Source organism: Moschus berezovskii, chromosome 10, assembly GCF_049115385.1.
Source record: "Moschus berezovskii isolate FMDL1 chromosome 10, NW_MosBer_1.0, whole genome shotgun sequence".
Classification (NCBI taxonomy): domain Eukaryota; kingdom Metazoa; phylum Chordata; class Mammalia; order Artiodactyla; family Moschidae; genus Moschus; species Moschus berezovskii.
Genome location: NC_142469.1, coordinates 70408013 through 70423646, shown reverse-complemented (window position 1 = coordinate 70423646; position 15634 = coordinate 70408013). Strand labels below are relative to the sequence as shown.

General features: G+C 41.0%; 1 protein-coding gene across 5 annotated transcripts in view; it reads right to left on the bottom strand.

Moving 5' to 3' along the window:
* Positions 1-15634, bottom strand: part of SNX14 (sorting nexin 14) — a 97481-nt gene that overhangs the window by 21901 nt on the left and 59946 nt on the right. For all 5 annotated transcript variants that reach the window (XM_055433029.2, XM_055433032.2, XM_055433030.2 and 2 more), the window contains 2 exons: positions 14936-15036; positions 13154-13265 (listed from right to left, as the gene is read on the bottom strand). In XM_055433029.2, coding sequence (XP_055289004.1) covers positions 13154-13265; positions 14936-15036 — 213 coding nt within the window. The remainder of the gene's footprint in view (positions 1-13153; positions 13266-14935; positions 15037-15634) is intronic.

The following is a 15634-nucleotide window of genomic DNA, read 5'->3' as shown; positions in this document are numbered from 1 at the left end:
GAAGCAACAGTTAGAACTGGACATGGAACAACAGACTGGTTCCAAACAGGAAAAGGAGTACGTCAAGGCTGTATATTGTCACCCTGCTTATTTAACTTCTATGCAGAGTACATCACGAGGAACGCTGGGCTGGAAGAAGCACAAGCTGGAATCAAGATTGCCAGGAGAAATATCAATAACCTCAGATATGCAGATGACACCATCCTTATGGCAGAAAGTGAAGAGGAACTCAAAAGTCTCTTGATGAAAGTGAAAGAGGAGAGTGAAAAGGTTGGCTTGAAGCTCAACATTCAGAAAACAAAGATCATGGCATCTGGTTCCATCACTTCATGGAAAATAGATGGGGAAACAGTGGAAACAGTGTCAGACTTTATTTTTTGGGGCTCCAAAATCACTGCGGATGCTGATTGCAGCCATGAAACTAAAAGATGCTTACTCCTTGGAAGGCAAGTTATGACCAACCTAGATAGTATATTAAAAAGCAGAGACATTACTTTGCCAACCAAGGTGCATCTAGTCAAGGCTATGGTTTTTCCAGTGGTCATGTATGGATGTGAGAGTTGGACTGTGAAGAAAGCTGAGTGCAGAAGAATTGATGCTTTTGAACTGTGGTGTTGGAGATGACTCTTGAGAGTCCTTTGGACTGCAAGATCTAACAAGTCCATTCTAAAGGAGATCAGTCCTGGGTGTTCATTGGAAGGACTGATGCTAAAGCTGAAACTCCAATACTCTGGCCACCTCATGCGAAGAGTTGACTCACTGGAAAAGACTCTGATGCTGGGAGGGATTCGGGGAAGGAGGAGAAGGGAATGACAGAGAATGAGATGGCTGGATGGCATCACTGACTCGATGGACATGAGTTTGAGTGAACTCCGGGAGTTGGTGATGGACAGGGAGGCCTGGCGTGCTGTGATTCGTGGGGTCGCAAATAGTCGGACACGACTGAGCGACTGAACTGAACTGAACCTAACTATCCGATCATAGACTTTCAAGGGACTTGTGATCTATGTGTACTGTTACTTAGGTTCCAAACTTTGATCGGTAGTCAGGAACCGCCTAGCCTGGCTAGGAGTTGAAAGTTCAGAAGCTGGATGGAGCTCTCGTTCCAAGAGCATCTCTCAGGTTAAAGGTTACTCAGATAGGGAGCACAGTGGGCTTTTTCCTTTGGTAACGCTAGCTCTTAGTGGACCAGAGGAGGCTCTCCAGTGGCTTTCGTCTCAACTCCTTAGATATTGTTTCTGTGGATAATCTGTGGGAATGCAATGGAAGGACTGGCTTTAATAATTCGAGGACAAAAATCACTTTTCCTCACTGGCCAGCCCTTCACCATCTCTTTTGCTGTCGCTTATACTGGTGCAGTGACGCTAGGAAGGAACACCTTGGTTTTATGTTTGTACTGCTCTTACTGTAGTCAGGAATATACTAAGGATTGTGCACAGGCACTCAGGAGACAAATGTTTCCCTCAGTGGTCTTAACTTGGGAGCCATTCCAGAAGGTTACTCTGATTGCACCCCGGGTGGCATCAGAGGCAAGCAAGGTTTTAATGGTGAGGAACTGGACACTAGTCTGGGACGCCATCAGGTCTACCTCTGGTGCATCTCCACCCCGCCTCAGCGGGAGAACCGGGAAGGACAACTACGGCGCCTGCATTAGTAAGGGACAGACTAAATCTGACCATGGAAAGAAAGCTTCGGTGTAAAGTCTGTCTACACCCCCCACCTTGAGCAGGGAGGGACGCTTCCAGTAGAAAGATGGCGCCAGTCGCTTTTTTCCTCTCTTACAGATGGGTGCTAGCAATTCCAGCATCACTCCTTTGAAGTGTATCCTAGAAAACTGGGATAGATTTGATCCCCAGAGCTTAAAGAAGACACGCCTAATCTTCCAGTGTGAAACTGCATGGCTACGGTATCCACTGGAGGATGACAAATGGTGGCTGGTTGGAGGGTCTCTTAATTATGATACTGCTTTACAATTAGACCGGTTCTGAAGGAGAAAACAGACATAACAGGCTCCATCTTGAAAGCAGGACTCCACCCTGGGCCAGACTGTGGATTTTGAGCTATATGCCCAGTATCTATGGAAACGACATACGAACTGGAAAACCAGACCCCGCCCTCCAGATGGAAGAGTCCCAGGGCTCGTACCTAGACTCTCCATCGCCTAAAAGAATATCCTAATTACCTGTGTAACCGAATAGAATAAATTCTATTATGCTTACTGGGGTATCACCACAGGCCTATTGATAATTGTTCACTGTTAACTACCTAGGCTTAAAGCATACGAATCATGCGTTAAATTTGACTGAATCTTTCTTTCCCTTTGTTCAGACCAGTTTCAGAGAATTTGGGGAGGTGGGTTTGAGCATGTACACTTAGGGTATATAATTATGGTTTTCATAAAAACTGGTCGGGGTCCTTGGCTAAGAGGAGACTTTGTCTTGGGTAATAAACTCCACTTCACTATCTGCATTGTCCTTCTGAGTGAGTTTGTTTCCTGGAACGTGTGGCTACAACAGTTCTGTAGAAAACAAGGGAAACGGGTAGAAGTAGCATATGTGTTACCCTTTTTCTCTCTGTGAGACATGCCAGACTTACGTCCTAAGGGTATTAATAGATTTGGATATGAAACCTTCAGCTCCCTCCTGTCCTCCTACTTTGCCCCCATAGCCGGGGCGCCAAACTGACCAAACTGAAAGTCAGGGAACCCCCGCCCAGAAGGCTTGCCTTGCTCATGGCAGAAGCTGAAACTGAAATTCAAGTTCTCTTGGTCTCAGTAAAAACCCAAACTGAGATTCAAACTGCCCAAGCAGAGATCTAAGCAACCCCTGTCTCAGTACAAACTTAGACTACTCTGGTTTCAACAGAAACTCAGACAATCGAAGTAAGAGAAGCTCAGACAGCAAAAACTAAGGGTGAAATACAGCATGAGATGGAGGACACGAGAAAAAGAGATTAAAAAAAAAGGTTCCTCCAATCTATCCCTGGGATCATTCGCACAGAGAGGGCGAGGAACAGCCACACAAGCTGCTGCCTCTTCATGAAGCACCACCAGGAGAAATAATCAGGCTATGAGTTAATAAGCCCTTACCAAGAAATACAAAGAATCACGGAGGATCTGGGAGATTATTTAGAGGATCCAGAAAAATATATTAGAGCTTTTAAAGGTGTTACTCTGCTTTATGACCTTACTTGGAAGGAGGTGATGTATATATCCTGGGACAAACACGAACTCCCGACTCAAAACCTCACGTTTTGGGGAAAGCGGTTGCCTGTGGAGATAAAATTGCTTCCTAATGAATCAGTAGGGAAGAAGGAGGATGAGATAGCCGAGCTCCCCACTAGGAATCAGGCAGTCCTAACTATAGAACCAGGTTAGGACTATAACATGGCTAAAGGAAGATGGGATCAGAGTCATTTGTCAGAGGGATTCTTGAAGGACTCAGGCAAGCATGTGCTAAGACTTTAAACTATGCCAAACTGGCAAACACAGAACAGGAAGAGAAGGAAGCTCCTGGTAAATTCCTAGACAGACTGAGGGAAGCCCTTCACAGATTCACTGAGATTGATCCCAAAAGTGAAGCGGGAAGAAAGATCTTAAGATAGATTTCTCACTCAGTCGGCTCCAGATATCCACTGTAAGCTACTAAAACAGGCGTATGGACCAAATCAGTCTTTAGATAATCTGCTGCAACTGCCTCAGACAGTCTTTTATGGCAGGGAATATGAGGAAAAGAAAAGCAGAGAAAGACAAAGGAACTGGTGGAAGTCCTTTAAACGGCTGTCAGAACTGTTCTTAAACAGCCTGAGAAAAATGCCCAGAGGGACCCAGGTGAAAAGGGATAGGCTTCTATTACTGTGGAAAGGAGGGGCACCTCAAGCAGGATTGCCCTCAGGCATCTACGGTTCCCCTGCCTCCATGTCGGGTCTGCAAGGACCACGCTGGAGGAGAGACTGCCCCCAGAAGCGTAGGTTTCAGGGGTCGGGCTCTCAAGACAATCAGGACTGAAGGTGCCTGGGGGTCCCCACACAAGCTCCTGTCCTAATTATACCTGAGGAAGACGGGGTATTAATGGGGGTGGGGGGCAATCTGTCAATTTCCTTTTGGACACTGGGGCAACATACTCTGGGCTTACTGAAGCCCTGGCCCACTTTCTCCCCAATCCGCTTCCATAATGGGACTGTCTGGATGAGCCAAATGTTATTATTTCACTCGGCCTCTAAGCTGCAACTGGGACTCTGTGTTATTTTCACACGAGTTTCTGGCTGTGCCAGATATACTAAGCAAGGTCCATGCCTCTGTTTTCATGAATATGCAGCCCTCCCTTTCTCTCCCATTAATTAAACAAAACATAAATCTTAGAGGCTGATGGAAAATCTGTGGGTTGAGCACAAAACGCAATTCCTGCAGCTGTCAAGCTCAAAGACCCACATTCATTTCCACATAAAAGGCAGTATCCACTGAAACCTGAGGTTAAGGAAGGGTTAAGACGCATCATTGAGAATTTAAAGGAGCAATGGCTAACAGTCCATGAAACACTCCTACTTTGGGTATAAAGAAATTAAATGATAAATGGACACTAGTTCAAGATTTACAAATAATACATGAGGCTGTAGTTCCTTTACACCCCGTGGTGCCTAATCCTTATACTCTATTGTCTGAAATTCCTGAATGAGCCAAATATTTTTCAGTCATTGATTTGAAGTTTGCTTTCTGAGTTAAACCTATATTAAATCATCCTCTACCTATGATCCAGATATTCACGACCCAGATAATCACGATGGTGTAATCACTCACCTAGAGCCAGATATCCTGGAATGTGAAGTCAAGTGGGCCTTAGGAAGCATCACTATGAACAAAACTAGTGGAGGGGATGGAATTCCAGTTGAGCTATTTCAAATCCTAAAAGATGATGCGGTGAAAGTGCTGCACTCAATATGCCAGCATATTTGGAAAACTCAGCAGTGGCCACAGGACTGGAAAAGGTCAGTTTTCATTTCAATCCCAAAGAAAGGCAATGGCAAAGAATGCTCAAATTACCACACAACTGCACTCATCTCACACGCTAGTAAAGTAATGCTCAAAATTCTCTAAGCCAGGCTTCAGCAATAAGTGAACTGTGAAATTCCAGATGTTCAAGCTGGTTTTGGAAAAGGCAGAGAAACCAGAGATCAAATTGCCAACATCCGCTGGATCATTGAAAAAGCAAGAGAATTCCAGAAAAACACCTGCTTCTGCTTTATTGACTATGCCAAAGCCTGTGACTATGTGGATCACCACAAGCTGTGGAAAATTCTGAGAGATGGGAATACCAGACCACCTGACCAGCCTCTTGAGAAACCTGTATGCAGGTCAGGAAGCAACAGTTAGAACCGGACACAGAACAGACTGGTTCCAAATAGGAAAAGGAGTACGTCACGGCTGTATATTGTCACCCTGCTCATTTAACTTATATGCAGAGTACATCATGAGAAACGCTAGGCTGGATGAAGCACAAGCTGGAATCAAGACTGCTGGGAGAAATATCAATAACCTCAGATATGCAGATGACACTACCCTTATGGCAGAAGGTGAAGAAGAACTAAAGAGCCTCTTGATGAAAATGAAAGAAGAGAGTGAGAAAGTTGGCTTAAAGCTCAACATTCAGAAAACTAAGATCATGGCATCCAGTCCCATCACTTCATGGCAAATAGATGGGGAGACAGTGGAAATAATGGCTGACTTTATTTTTCTGGGCTCCAAAATCACTGCAGATGCTGATTGCAGCCATGATATTAAAAGACGCTTACTCCTTAGAAGGAAAGTTATGACCAACGTAGATAGCATATTAAAAAGCAGAGACATTACTTTGCCAACCAAGGTCCGTCTAGTCAAGGCTATGGTTTTTCCAGTGTTCATGTATGGATGTGAGAGTTGGACTACAAAGAAAGCTAAGTGCTGAAGAATTGATGCTTTTGAACTGCGGTGTTGGAGAAGATTCTTGAGAGTCCCTTGGACTGCAAGGAGATCCAACCAGTCCATCCTAAAGGAGATCAGTCCTGGTGTTCACTGGAAGGACTGATGTTGAAGCTGAAACTCCAATATTTTGGCCACCTGATGCAAAGAGCTGACTCACTGGAAAAGACCCTCATGTTGGGAAACATTGAGGGCAGGAAGAGAAGGGGATGACAGAGGATGAGATGGTTGGATGGCATCACCAACTCGATGGACATGGTTTGGGTAGACTCCAGGAGTTGGTGATGGACAGGGAGGCCTGGCATGCTGCAGTTCACGGGGTCACAAAGAGTCGGCCATGACTGTGCAACTGAACTGAACTGAACTCCTTGGAAGGAAAGTTATGACCAATCTAGACAGCATATTAAAAAGCAGAGACATTACTTTGCCAACAAAGGTCCTTCTAGTCAAGCCTATGGTTTTTCCAATAGTCATGTATGGATGTGAGAGTTGGACTATAAAGAAAGCTGAGCGCCGAAGAATTGATGCTTTTGAACTGTGCTGTTGGAGAAGACTCTTGAGCATCCCTTGGACTGCAAGGAGATCCAACTAGTCCATCCTAAAGGAGATCAGTCCTGGGTGTCCATTGGAAAGACTGATGTTGAAGCTGAAGCTCCAATACTCTGGCCACCTGATGCGAAGGGCTGACTCACTGGAAAAGACCCTGTGCTGGGAAAGATTCAGGGCAGGAGGAGAAGGGGATGACAGAGGATGAGAGGAGAGATGAGATGGTTGGATGGCATCACCAAGTTGATGGACATGAGTTTTGGTAAACTCAGGGAGTTGGTGATGGACAGGGAGGCCTGGCATGCTGCAGTTCATGGGATCTCAAAGAGTTGGACATGGCTGAGTGACTGAATTGAACTACCTATGGCTTCAAGACAACTGAGATGATTTTTAGGAATGACAGGCTACTGCTGCATTTGGATTTCGGGTCATGGGGAACTTGCCCGGCCTCTATATAAACTTATAACTAAAACTTAGCAGGCCTAAACTGACAAACTGGTGTGGTCTCCAGATACTCAAAGGCTTTTACAGCTCTTCAGACTGCTTTCCTGCTGCTTTGAGCTTGCCCACAGGGTCAGAATTTAATTTTTCACTGAAAGAAAAGGTATGGCCTTGGGAGTTTTGACACAACCCCAAAGGCCTCATCAGCAGCCTATAGAGTGTATTCTTAAACTCTAAGGTTAATAATTGGATGACAGACAGTAGGCTTTCTTAAGTATCAGTCACTGTTGTTAGAAGGAGCAATAACTAATCTTAAAGTTTGTGGAAATTTAAGTCCTGCCACTTTCCTTCCTGAAAAGGAAAATGAAACACCTGATGACAATTGTTTCCATTTTCTAACTTAAAACAATGCAGCTCGGGAAGATCTGATGGATACCCCATTAGACAATCCTGACATGGAAATATTTAGATGGCAGTTCCTTTATTCGGGATGGGAAGCATAAAGCAGGCTATGCCATGTGATGGCTGAACAGGTTTTAGAAGTGAAATCTCTCCCCAGGGAATGAGTGCTCAGCTAGCAGAATTTGTGGCTCTGACCCAAGTTCTAGAGTTAAGCAAAGGGCAGCAAGAAAATATCTACACTGATTCTAAGTATGCTTAATTTGACTTTACATGCTCATGCTGCAATATGGAAAGAAAGAATTTAAAATGGCAAAAGGAGAACCTATTAAACATTTCAGAGATTGAGAGACTTTTAACTGCTATATATTGTCCTAAAGAAGTAGCTGTTATGCATTGCAAAAGGCACAGCAGGGAAGGGAGTAAAGCAGCCCAGGGTAATCAGTTGACTATCAAGCCAAAAAGGCAGAGCTTAATGAAACCCCTTCACTGCAGAAGCCTTTAATCAGGACAGGTCCTGTGGGACAGGAAAAACCACAAGATACTGAGGAAGAGTTAGAAAAATGTGAGAAAAGCATAGCTAAGATTACTGATAGAGGATGACTAGGGTCCGAGGATGGACGATTAATAATTCCTGAAAATGCTCAATGGAAAAGTCTTCCTAAAGCCTTGGAATTAACTAATTATGTTAACTCAGCTCTCAAGCTTTTCAACAGGCATTAATGGAACTCTGGAAAGTGACTCCTGACCCGGCCTCTGAGTCAAGAACGCCTCTATTTGAGCCAGGAACTGAGGTCCTGATAGAAACATTGGGATCTGGGGGCCAATCCCTTAAGCCCCTCTGGGAAGGCCCTTAGCAGGTTATTCTTTGTTCTCCCACAGCTGTCAAAGTGTCAGGAATTGATTCATGGGTATATTACACTCAAGTTAAGAGGTGGCACACTGACCAGAACTAAGTGATGTCATTTTATGTGTTTACTTTCTATGCTCTGACTTTGTACTTTTCAGATGGGCCTGCTTCTGCTGACTCCAAAAATCCTGAGTCTGCCATTTGATCCTCAAGACAATGCCTTCCGTCCTGGGTTCACTCCTACGCTTCATTCCACAGTCTAACTGCTGGGTCTGTGGAGTGCTCCCCTCTGCATCAGTGGAAGGCTTCCCATAATGGGCATCTCCACTTCAAGGAAAGGACTTTCTCCAAGTCTGCGAATACCTTCAACAACAATCATATGTGATGCCTCTTCTTAATCTGATGACATCTAACAATCCTAAAATGGACTGGTGCAACACGTTGTACTTTAACTATGGACATAATGTGACTTTTAATTTTGGTTATATATTGTCTTGGTTTAATGACTATTTTGCTACACATAAGAAGGTCAATGGGTCTAGATCCGTGGCTTTTTAACCTGATGTTTATCAAATATGGGACGAAGTTATATGGCCAGCTCTTGAAAAGGGACATCTAATATCTAGCATTCCCATATGCTGAGAACAAACAGAGTCATCCCCAGAAGTTAGCCAACAACTTAATTACAATGACTGGAAACAACTGGGATTTTTGCCTCAGGAAATATGCAATGTAATCATTCCCGTGTTTTCCAAGCCCAGTTCAGGTCCTCCCTTTGCCTGGCCAGGCACTGATTGGGAGTGGATATCTCAAGTCATGCTGACTTGCTCCAAACAGGACCTACTGGATATGTGGCTCTTACCTATGGGCATGGATTCCCCCTGGCTGGATAGGGAGATGCACCCTAGGTCTAGCTTTTACTCACAACTTAATATTTTCAGAGCTTCCAGAGAAACCTGCCAATTTACCACACCTTAGAACTCACTGGGCAAGGTCTGCTTTCCCCGTATGATTATTTGGCTGCGGTATTTGTTCCCTCTCTGGGAACTACAGATGTTATGCTATGAGTGGATGCCCTGACTAACTTTACTCAACAGGCTTTACAAGATTCTCAAAAAGCTATTTCAGCTCTTAATGCTGAACAAATACAAATTAGAAAGGTGGTTTAACAAAAAAGATTGGCCCGAGATATTGTAACAGCTGCACAAGGAGGAGCCTGTGCCATTATTCACACCCAGTGCTGTACATATATACCTGATACAAGCACTAATGTTACTCACTTTACTAAACACATGAACAAGATGATTCAGGCTTTGGATACTCCTGAAACCTCAACTGCCTTACTTTGGGAGATTTTAACTAGTTCCCCATGGTGGAAAACGATCCTAATTGCAATAATTCAGATAGTTCTTTTTTTTTTTTTTCTGTTTGCTCCCTGCATCTGTAACTGGATTTGTTTCTAGTCTCATGAAGGCTTTTAAGTTACAAATGGTTGCTCAAACTCCTGCCACTGTGGCAGCTTCCTCCAACTACTGCTTGGGGCCCCTGGATCAGAGACCCTCAATATGAGGGTAAGGACAATATGTTGCCTCACCAATTTAGGGATGACGCCCCTTATCAGCTAGGAAGCAGTTACAGAATGAGAACAACGCCCCTTTCCCTAGGCAACATAATTCTCCTAAAAGAAAAGGGGGGAATAAGAGGGTAACAGGCAAGAAGGCTAGGGATCTCCAGAGGAAACAGGCTGCAAGTGTCAGATATTTTTTCTCTCTCTCTAAAGCATCAGGAGAAAACAAACAAATGTTAGAGTTTTTTCTCCCTCTCTATACAAATTTAAAAAGAGTTTCTTTTAAAATTCTGCGCTGCCCTGATGACCCCTGGTTCCACCTAAACTTAACTCTTCTCAAACCTTGAGCTGACCAATGTGGTTTTTCTTATGGAAACGTATGTCTTAAGCTATGTTCGTGAACTATGTATTTACCCTAGACTCTGTCTTCAAGTGGGTTCCCCTAAGACTCAGAACCCACTTGACAAACCAGCGTGCTTCACTCAGGCGAATGTCCTCGTAGGCTGTGTTAATGAGACTGTCCTGGCTTGGAACAGGGCCTGTCTCAAGACTCACGTCAGTCATCTTACGGCCAGGACAACTCACCGAGTGCCAGTGTTGCCTCAAAATGCACGCTGTAGGCGAGGGGTCTGGTGCCACTCTCTGGGCTTTGAGACATTTGCTTTCTCTAATCAGCAGACTGCTAGCAGCTTATATCATCCGGCTAAAGACTAGCAGGGGGCACTCTTTCTGCCCTCTTCTAATGTCTATGTCAGAAGCTTTCTCTATCTCTTTTATATTTTAATAAAACTTTATTTCACAAAAGCTCTGAGCAATCAAGCCTCATCACTGGCCCCAGACTGAATTCTTCTCCTCTGGAGGCCAAGAATGGCAGCGCCTTTCACGGCTCAGCAACAACCTTTCAATGGACTGAAACAAGCCAAGTGTAGTAACTTTTGAACAGGTGAAGAGTTCATTATACAAATATCTCTTTTTGTGTATATATGTAATTGTCCACAAGAAATGTTTTCAAAAGATATTAAGCAATGGTGAATATATAAAGATATCTAATTTTTACAAAGACATTAAGCAATGGTGAATATATAAATGTATCTAACTTTTACATTTAGTCAAAAGGAAAAAAATTTCTAAACACTGCTACAACATTTAAATTGGCTATTTGAATAGTCTGTGTTCTTGATTTTAGATTAATATATATATTCTAATCCAGTTTGCCAGAATATTGTCTTGATCTTATCTCCAGGCTCCTTTATTACAAAATATCAAACGTGATTTTTCTCAAGCATTTAAAAATGGCTGTCAAAATCCATCAAAACTGATTAATATAACTTAAATTTCTTTCAGTACAGTTTGGGAAAAAAGTAGACTCTAATGGCAATAACAAACAGCATACTAATGAAAACCAGAACAGAAACTGTTTTATAATATGAAGACCTCCAGCCCTCTTGCCAGGCTGTTTCTCCTTTGGTGCCCCCAGAATTACTCCCTCGCCTCAGAATTTCCAACGTTCCTTAAATTACGGCGTTTCATCCTGTGCTTCTCTCTTCTACATGCTCTTCCTGAGCCAAAATTTCTACTCAATCTGATTTCAAACAACATCCAAATCTCTATTCCATGCTTTCTTCTGCTTCTACTACTTTATAAAACTTCCTCAACTGGATTCTATAAACTCAGTAGAATTTAGAACTGTGCTGTGCTTAGTCGCTCAGCTGTGTCTGACTCTGCAACCCCATGGACTGCAGCCTGCCAGGCTGCTCTGTCCATGGGGATTCTAAAAGCGAGAATACTGGTGTAGGTTGCTATGCCCTCCCTCCAGGGGATCTTCCTAACCCCGGGATCGAACCCAGGTCTCCCCAATTGCTGATGGATTCCTTACTGTCCGAGCTACCAGGGAAGCCCAAGTTTAGAACTACTCTAAATGTATTCCATACCTCACCAATAAACAGCATTTATCCAGTTATATAAACAGAAATCTGGCTAATATTTGATCATTTCTTCTCCTTCACTCAAACTGAGCTAGTAAACAGGTCTACCCAATTCTATCTCTTAAACATTATATATGGCTTCCCTGGTGGCTCACTGGTAAAGAATCCACCTGCCAGTGCAAGAGAGGTGGGTTCAATATCTGGGTCGGGAAGGTCCCCTGAAGAAGGAAATGGCAACCCACTCCAGTATTCTTGCCTGGAGAATTTCATGGACAGAGAAGCCTAGTGGACTACAGTCCATGGGGCAGCAAAAGAGTCGGACACAACATAGGGATTAAACAACAACAACCATCATATATAACCAAATACAAAATATTCTTGCATCTTCCCTCAATAAAACACACACTAAATATTCTGTCTGAATTATATGTACTAATTTGGAGAGACCTAGATGAAAGCCAAATGCTCACTTGTAATATTTAATTTATTCATTAGGTTACATATATATATGTGTGTGTGTGTGTATACACACACACAGTCTCTTAAAACGGGGCTTCCCCAATGGCTCAGTAGGTAAAGAATCTGCCTGCAATGTAGAAGACACCGGAAATGCAGATTTGATCCCTCCATCAGGAAGATCCCCTGGAGAAGAAAATGGCAATCCACTCCAGTATTCTTGCCTGAAAAATCCTATGACCAGAGGAGCCTAGAGGGCTATAGTCCAAAGGGTTGCAAAGAGAGTCGGACATGACTAAATGACAAAGCATAGCACATACTTAAAAATGACACTATACAAAATATACTTAGAAATACTGCTTTTCTTCCATTATGATCTTTAACTCTTTTATCCAAACTTTTCTAGCTTATTTTATTGCTTAGTCTGAATTAAACTTTATAAAGGAATCATGCTATATACATTGTTTTGTGTCTTTGCTTTTACCCACACCATTCCAAGCAGCTACATGCTATAGATATTCATTGCTCTAAGTATTCATTTTGTGAAGCTACTATAATTTATCTGTCTACTCTATTGCTGATAAACATTTGTATTATTTCCAGTTTTGGACAACCCAATACCATAAACAATGCTGCTCAGAACATTCTTAAATATAAATACAAGATTCTCTCGAGTATGTATCTCAGAGAGGAACTGCTAGATCATTTGATCTTATATCACACTGTTTTTCCAAGTGGTTTTCCTTTTTCTTTTAACTGACTTTATGATATTTACAATTATTTTTCATTGATTTACAATATTATATTACTTTCAAATGTAAAACACAATCATTCAGTATTTAAAAAAAGTTACAAGTGGTTTTCCAATTTATATTACCATTAACAGTGTATAAGAAGTCTTTCAGAGCTTGATACATGGCTGCACTATATAAATTACTTTTCTAAATTAACCTGAAAATGCTGCTTCTTATCTTTTCAGTTTATAATCTTCTATATGATTCTTTAAACTGACTTACCAAGATTTACGTCTGGTAGTATCTTATCAAGAAACTGTGTTTCCCCACCATTGGGAGAAAGAAAATCTGCCAGAAGTTGACTGTTACTCAATTCTGGATGTTGCAGAAGTTTCTTAATGAACAAAAACAGAAAAAAAAAGGGGGGGGAGGGAAACAGTTTCAAAAATCTAGAAGAGTCACGAAAACGACATTAATTTTTTTAACCAAGAACAATTTTAAATCCTCAAAAGCTGTTTTATATTCAGAATAATAACAAGACACATTTATAGAAAGATTATCATATAGCAGGTAAGACCTTTATAGTCAAACATGAAAGGGTTTGAATTCTGCTCTTCCTTCTGCTAGGTGTCCCTAGGGAAGTTCCTATATTGCCTAAGAGTCAGTTTCCTCATGTGTAGAATGAAGATAACACTACTTACTTCTAGCATTGTTAGATAAAGCATTTTAGCTCAGTACCTGACACACAGGAAGGAAGATTAAACATTAGCTAATATTATTTCTCAGTTTCTCAACTATGACACAAGTATTACAATATCATACATCTTTCTTGATAATTAAAGGAAGTTGGTATAAAGGGTTTTGCAAAGAACTAAATGTGGAAATGTGACATAACTTGGACTCTGGTGTCTGATCTTCTTGCAACACTATTTTCTTACAAGATAAAATTGATGTTTTAAAGCCAAATTTAACCCAGTCTTACCTAATATTCAGTTCCGTAACTAAGAAACAGTTACAAAACTCTATGAGCAGAAATCTATATAAATGAAATACCAGTACTGCAACATTTAACTCCATATTACTGGAAAGTATTTCTTCTAGAAAGAGGTTCTCTTGTTCTTAGAAAGAATTAGTCGGTTCAAACAACAGGCTAATGATATCAACAAAGAAACAGGTTAACACTAGCACATGCTATGTTCAAATATCCTTACAGTAGTTAATGTATATTTCATATTTTAATTTTCCTACCACCAAAAATTAAATAAATAATACTTTCTGGATTGAAGTATTCATTGGTTCAAATACAAAAATTGAAATGTAAATACCCCTTTACAAAAAGTACTTATTATGGTTACTAAAAGGCATCCAAATTTAACTTAACAATTAAAATTACAAAACTGCATGTCCAAATAAAGGAGATTTTTTTTTTAAACAAAACAAAATCATCCATTCTTTGGTCTTAATCACTAAAGAAAAATGGTCTTTAATTTTAGCCAAGTCTCAAGTAAGTAACTTTAAAGCAGACAGTACCAATAATGGAAATATCAATTACACTGACAATGTACACACTGAAAAAAACAGAATTCAATTCCAAGTGGTGAATGGTAGAGTCAGAAGATTCCAAGTAACTAGAAAAACATCTACGATTGCAACAACAAAAAAGTTGAGAAATAAAATAGGAGGGGAAAATTCCAGAGTGCAGAAAGTGCAAAGCACAAAAATCAAACAAAAACAACCCAGTATTCTTAGAATGCATTTAATCCTTTACATCAGACTTTTTCTTTCTTCCTCTCTCTCATTCTCTTTCTCTCTCTCACTCTTTAACTTCCCACACCGAAAGTTTTAAAATAAGCCCAATACAGGACTTATTTCCTCTAAGAAAATAACTGGTATTTCACTGGTTATCCATCTTTTTTTAAAAAGCACACTCTTGATAATAATTCATTTCTACATGGGAAAAAAATTTTTTTAATAAAAGAATTCTAGAAATCCACATTGACAGGTATTTGTGAGGCAAAGCAAAAAACAAACTAGAGGATGTTTTAAATTAAGTTGGTGTCATACCTGCAGATATTCCTGAAACTCTTCTCTCTTAGACTTTAAGAACTCATAATTTTTAGGGCCAATGATCCTCTTAGAAGGAAGCTGAGCATCAGGAAATGTGCCTGAAATTAATACATATGAAAGTTATTACTATACCCTGCTATTATTATAAAAACCTTATTTGTAGTTTACCATGGCAAGTTCAGATTCACAGTGCTGCCTTGTAGAGAGGTGGCATTATCCCTTAAATAATTTTGACAAAGTCAGAGACCTGATTTCAAAAGTCAGAAGACAAGACCAAAGAACTTGAGTTTATTAATATCCACAATATCACCAACTGTTGTTGACACAGATTTACTTAGCCATCTACAATTAGCAAAAAAAGCTTCCAAAAATTACCAAGAGATTATTTTTAAATTGATGGGATTTTATTAGACAAAATCCTACTTAAAAAAATATCCACTGTCTCATGGGGGGAAATGCAGCATTTTGCCAATGCTATATAAACTTAAAAACAAAATTTAAAAACCATGGACATGTTTTCTCAGATAGGGTCAACTTTGGAAATTTTAGTACCAAAAAGGAAAAATATTGTTGGGAAACAATCAACTTTGGCTGATCTAGGATTTTAAATTATGGAGATAAACCATCTTTTCTCAACTCTAAATCTAAAGTAAAAGTCTCAGAGAAAGACCAAGACAAGGATGGCACTGTACCAGA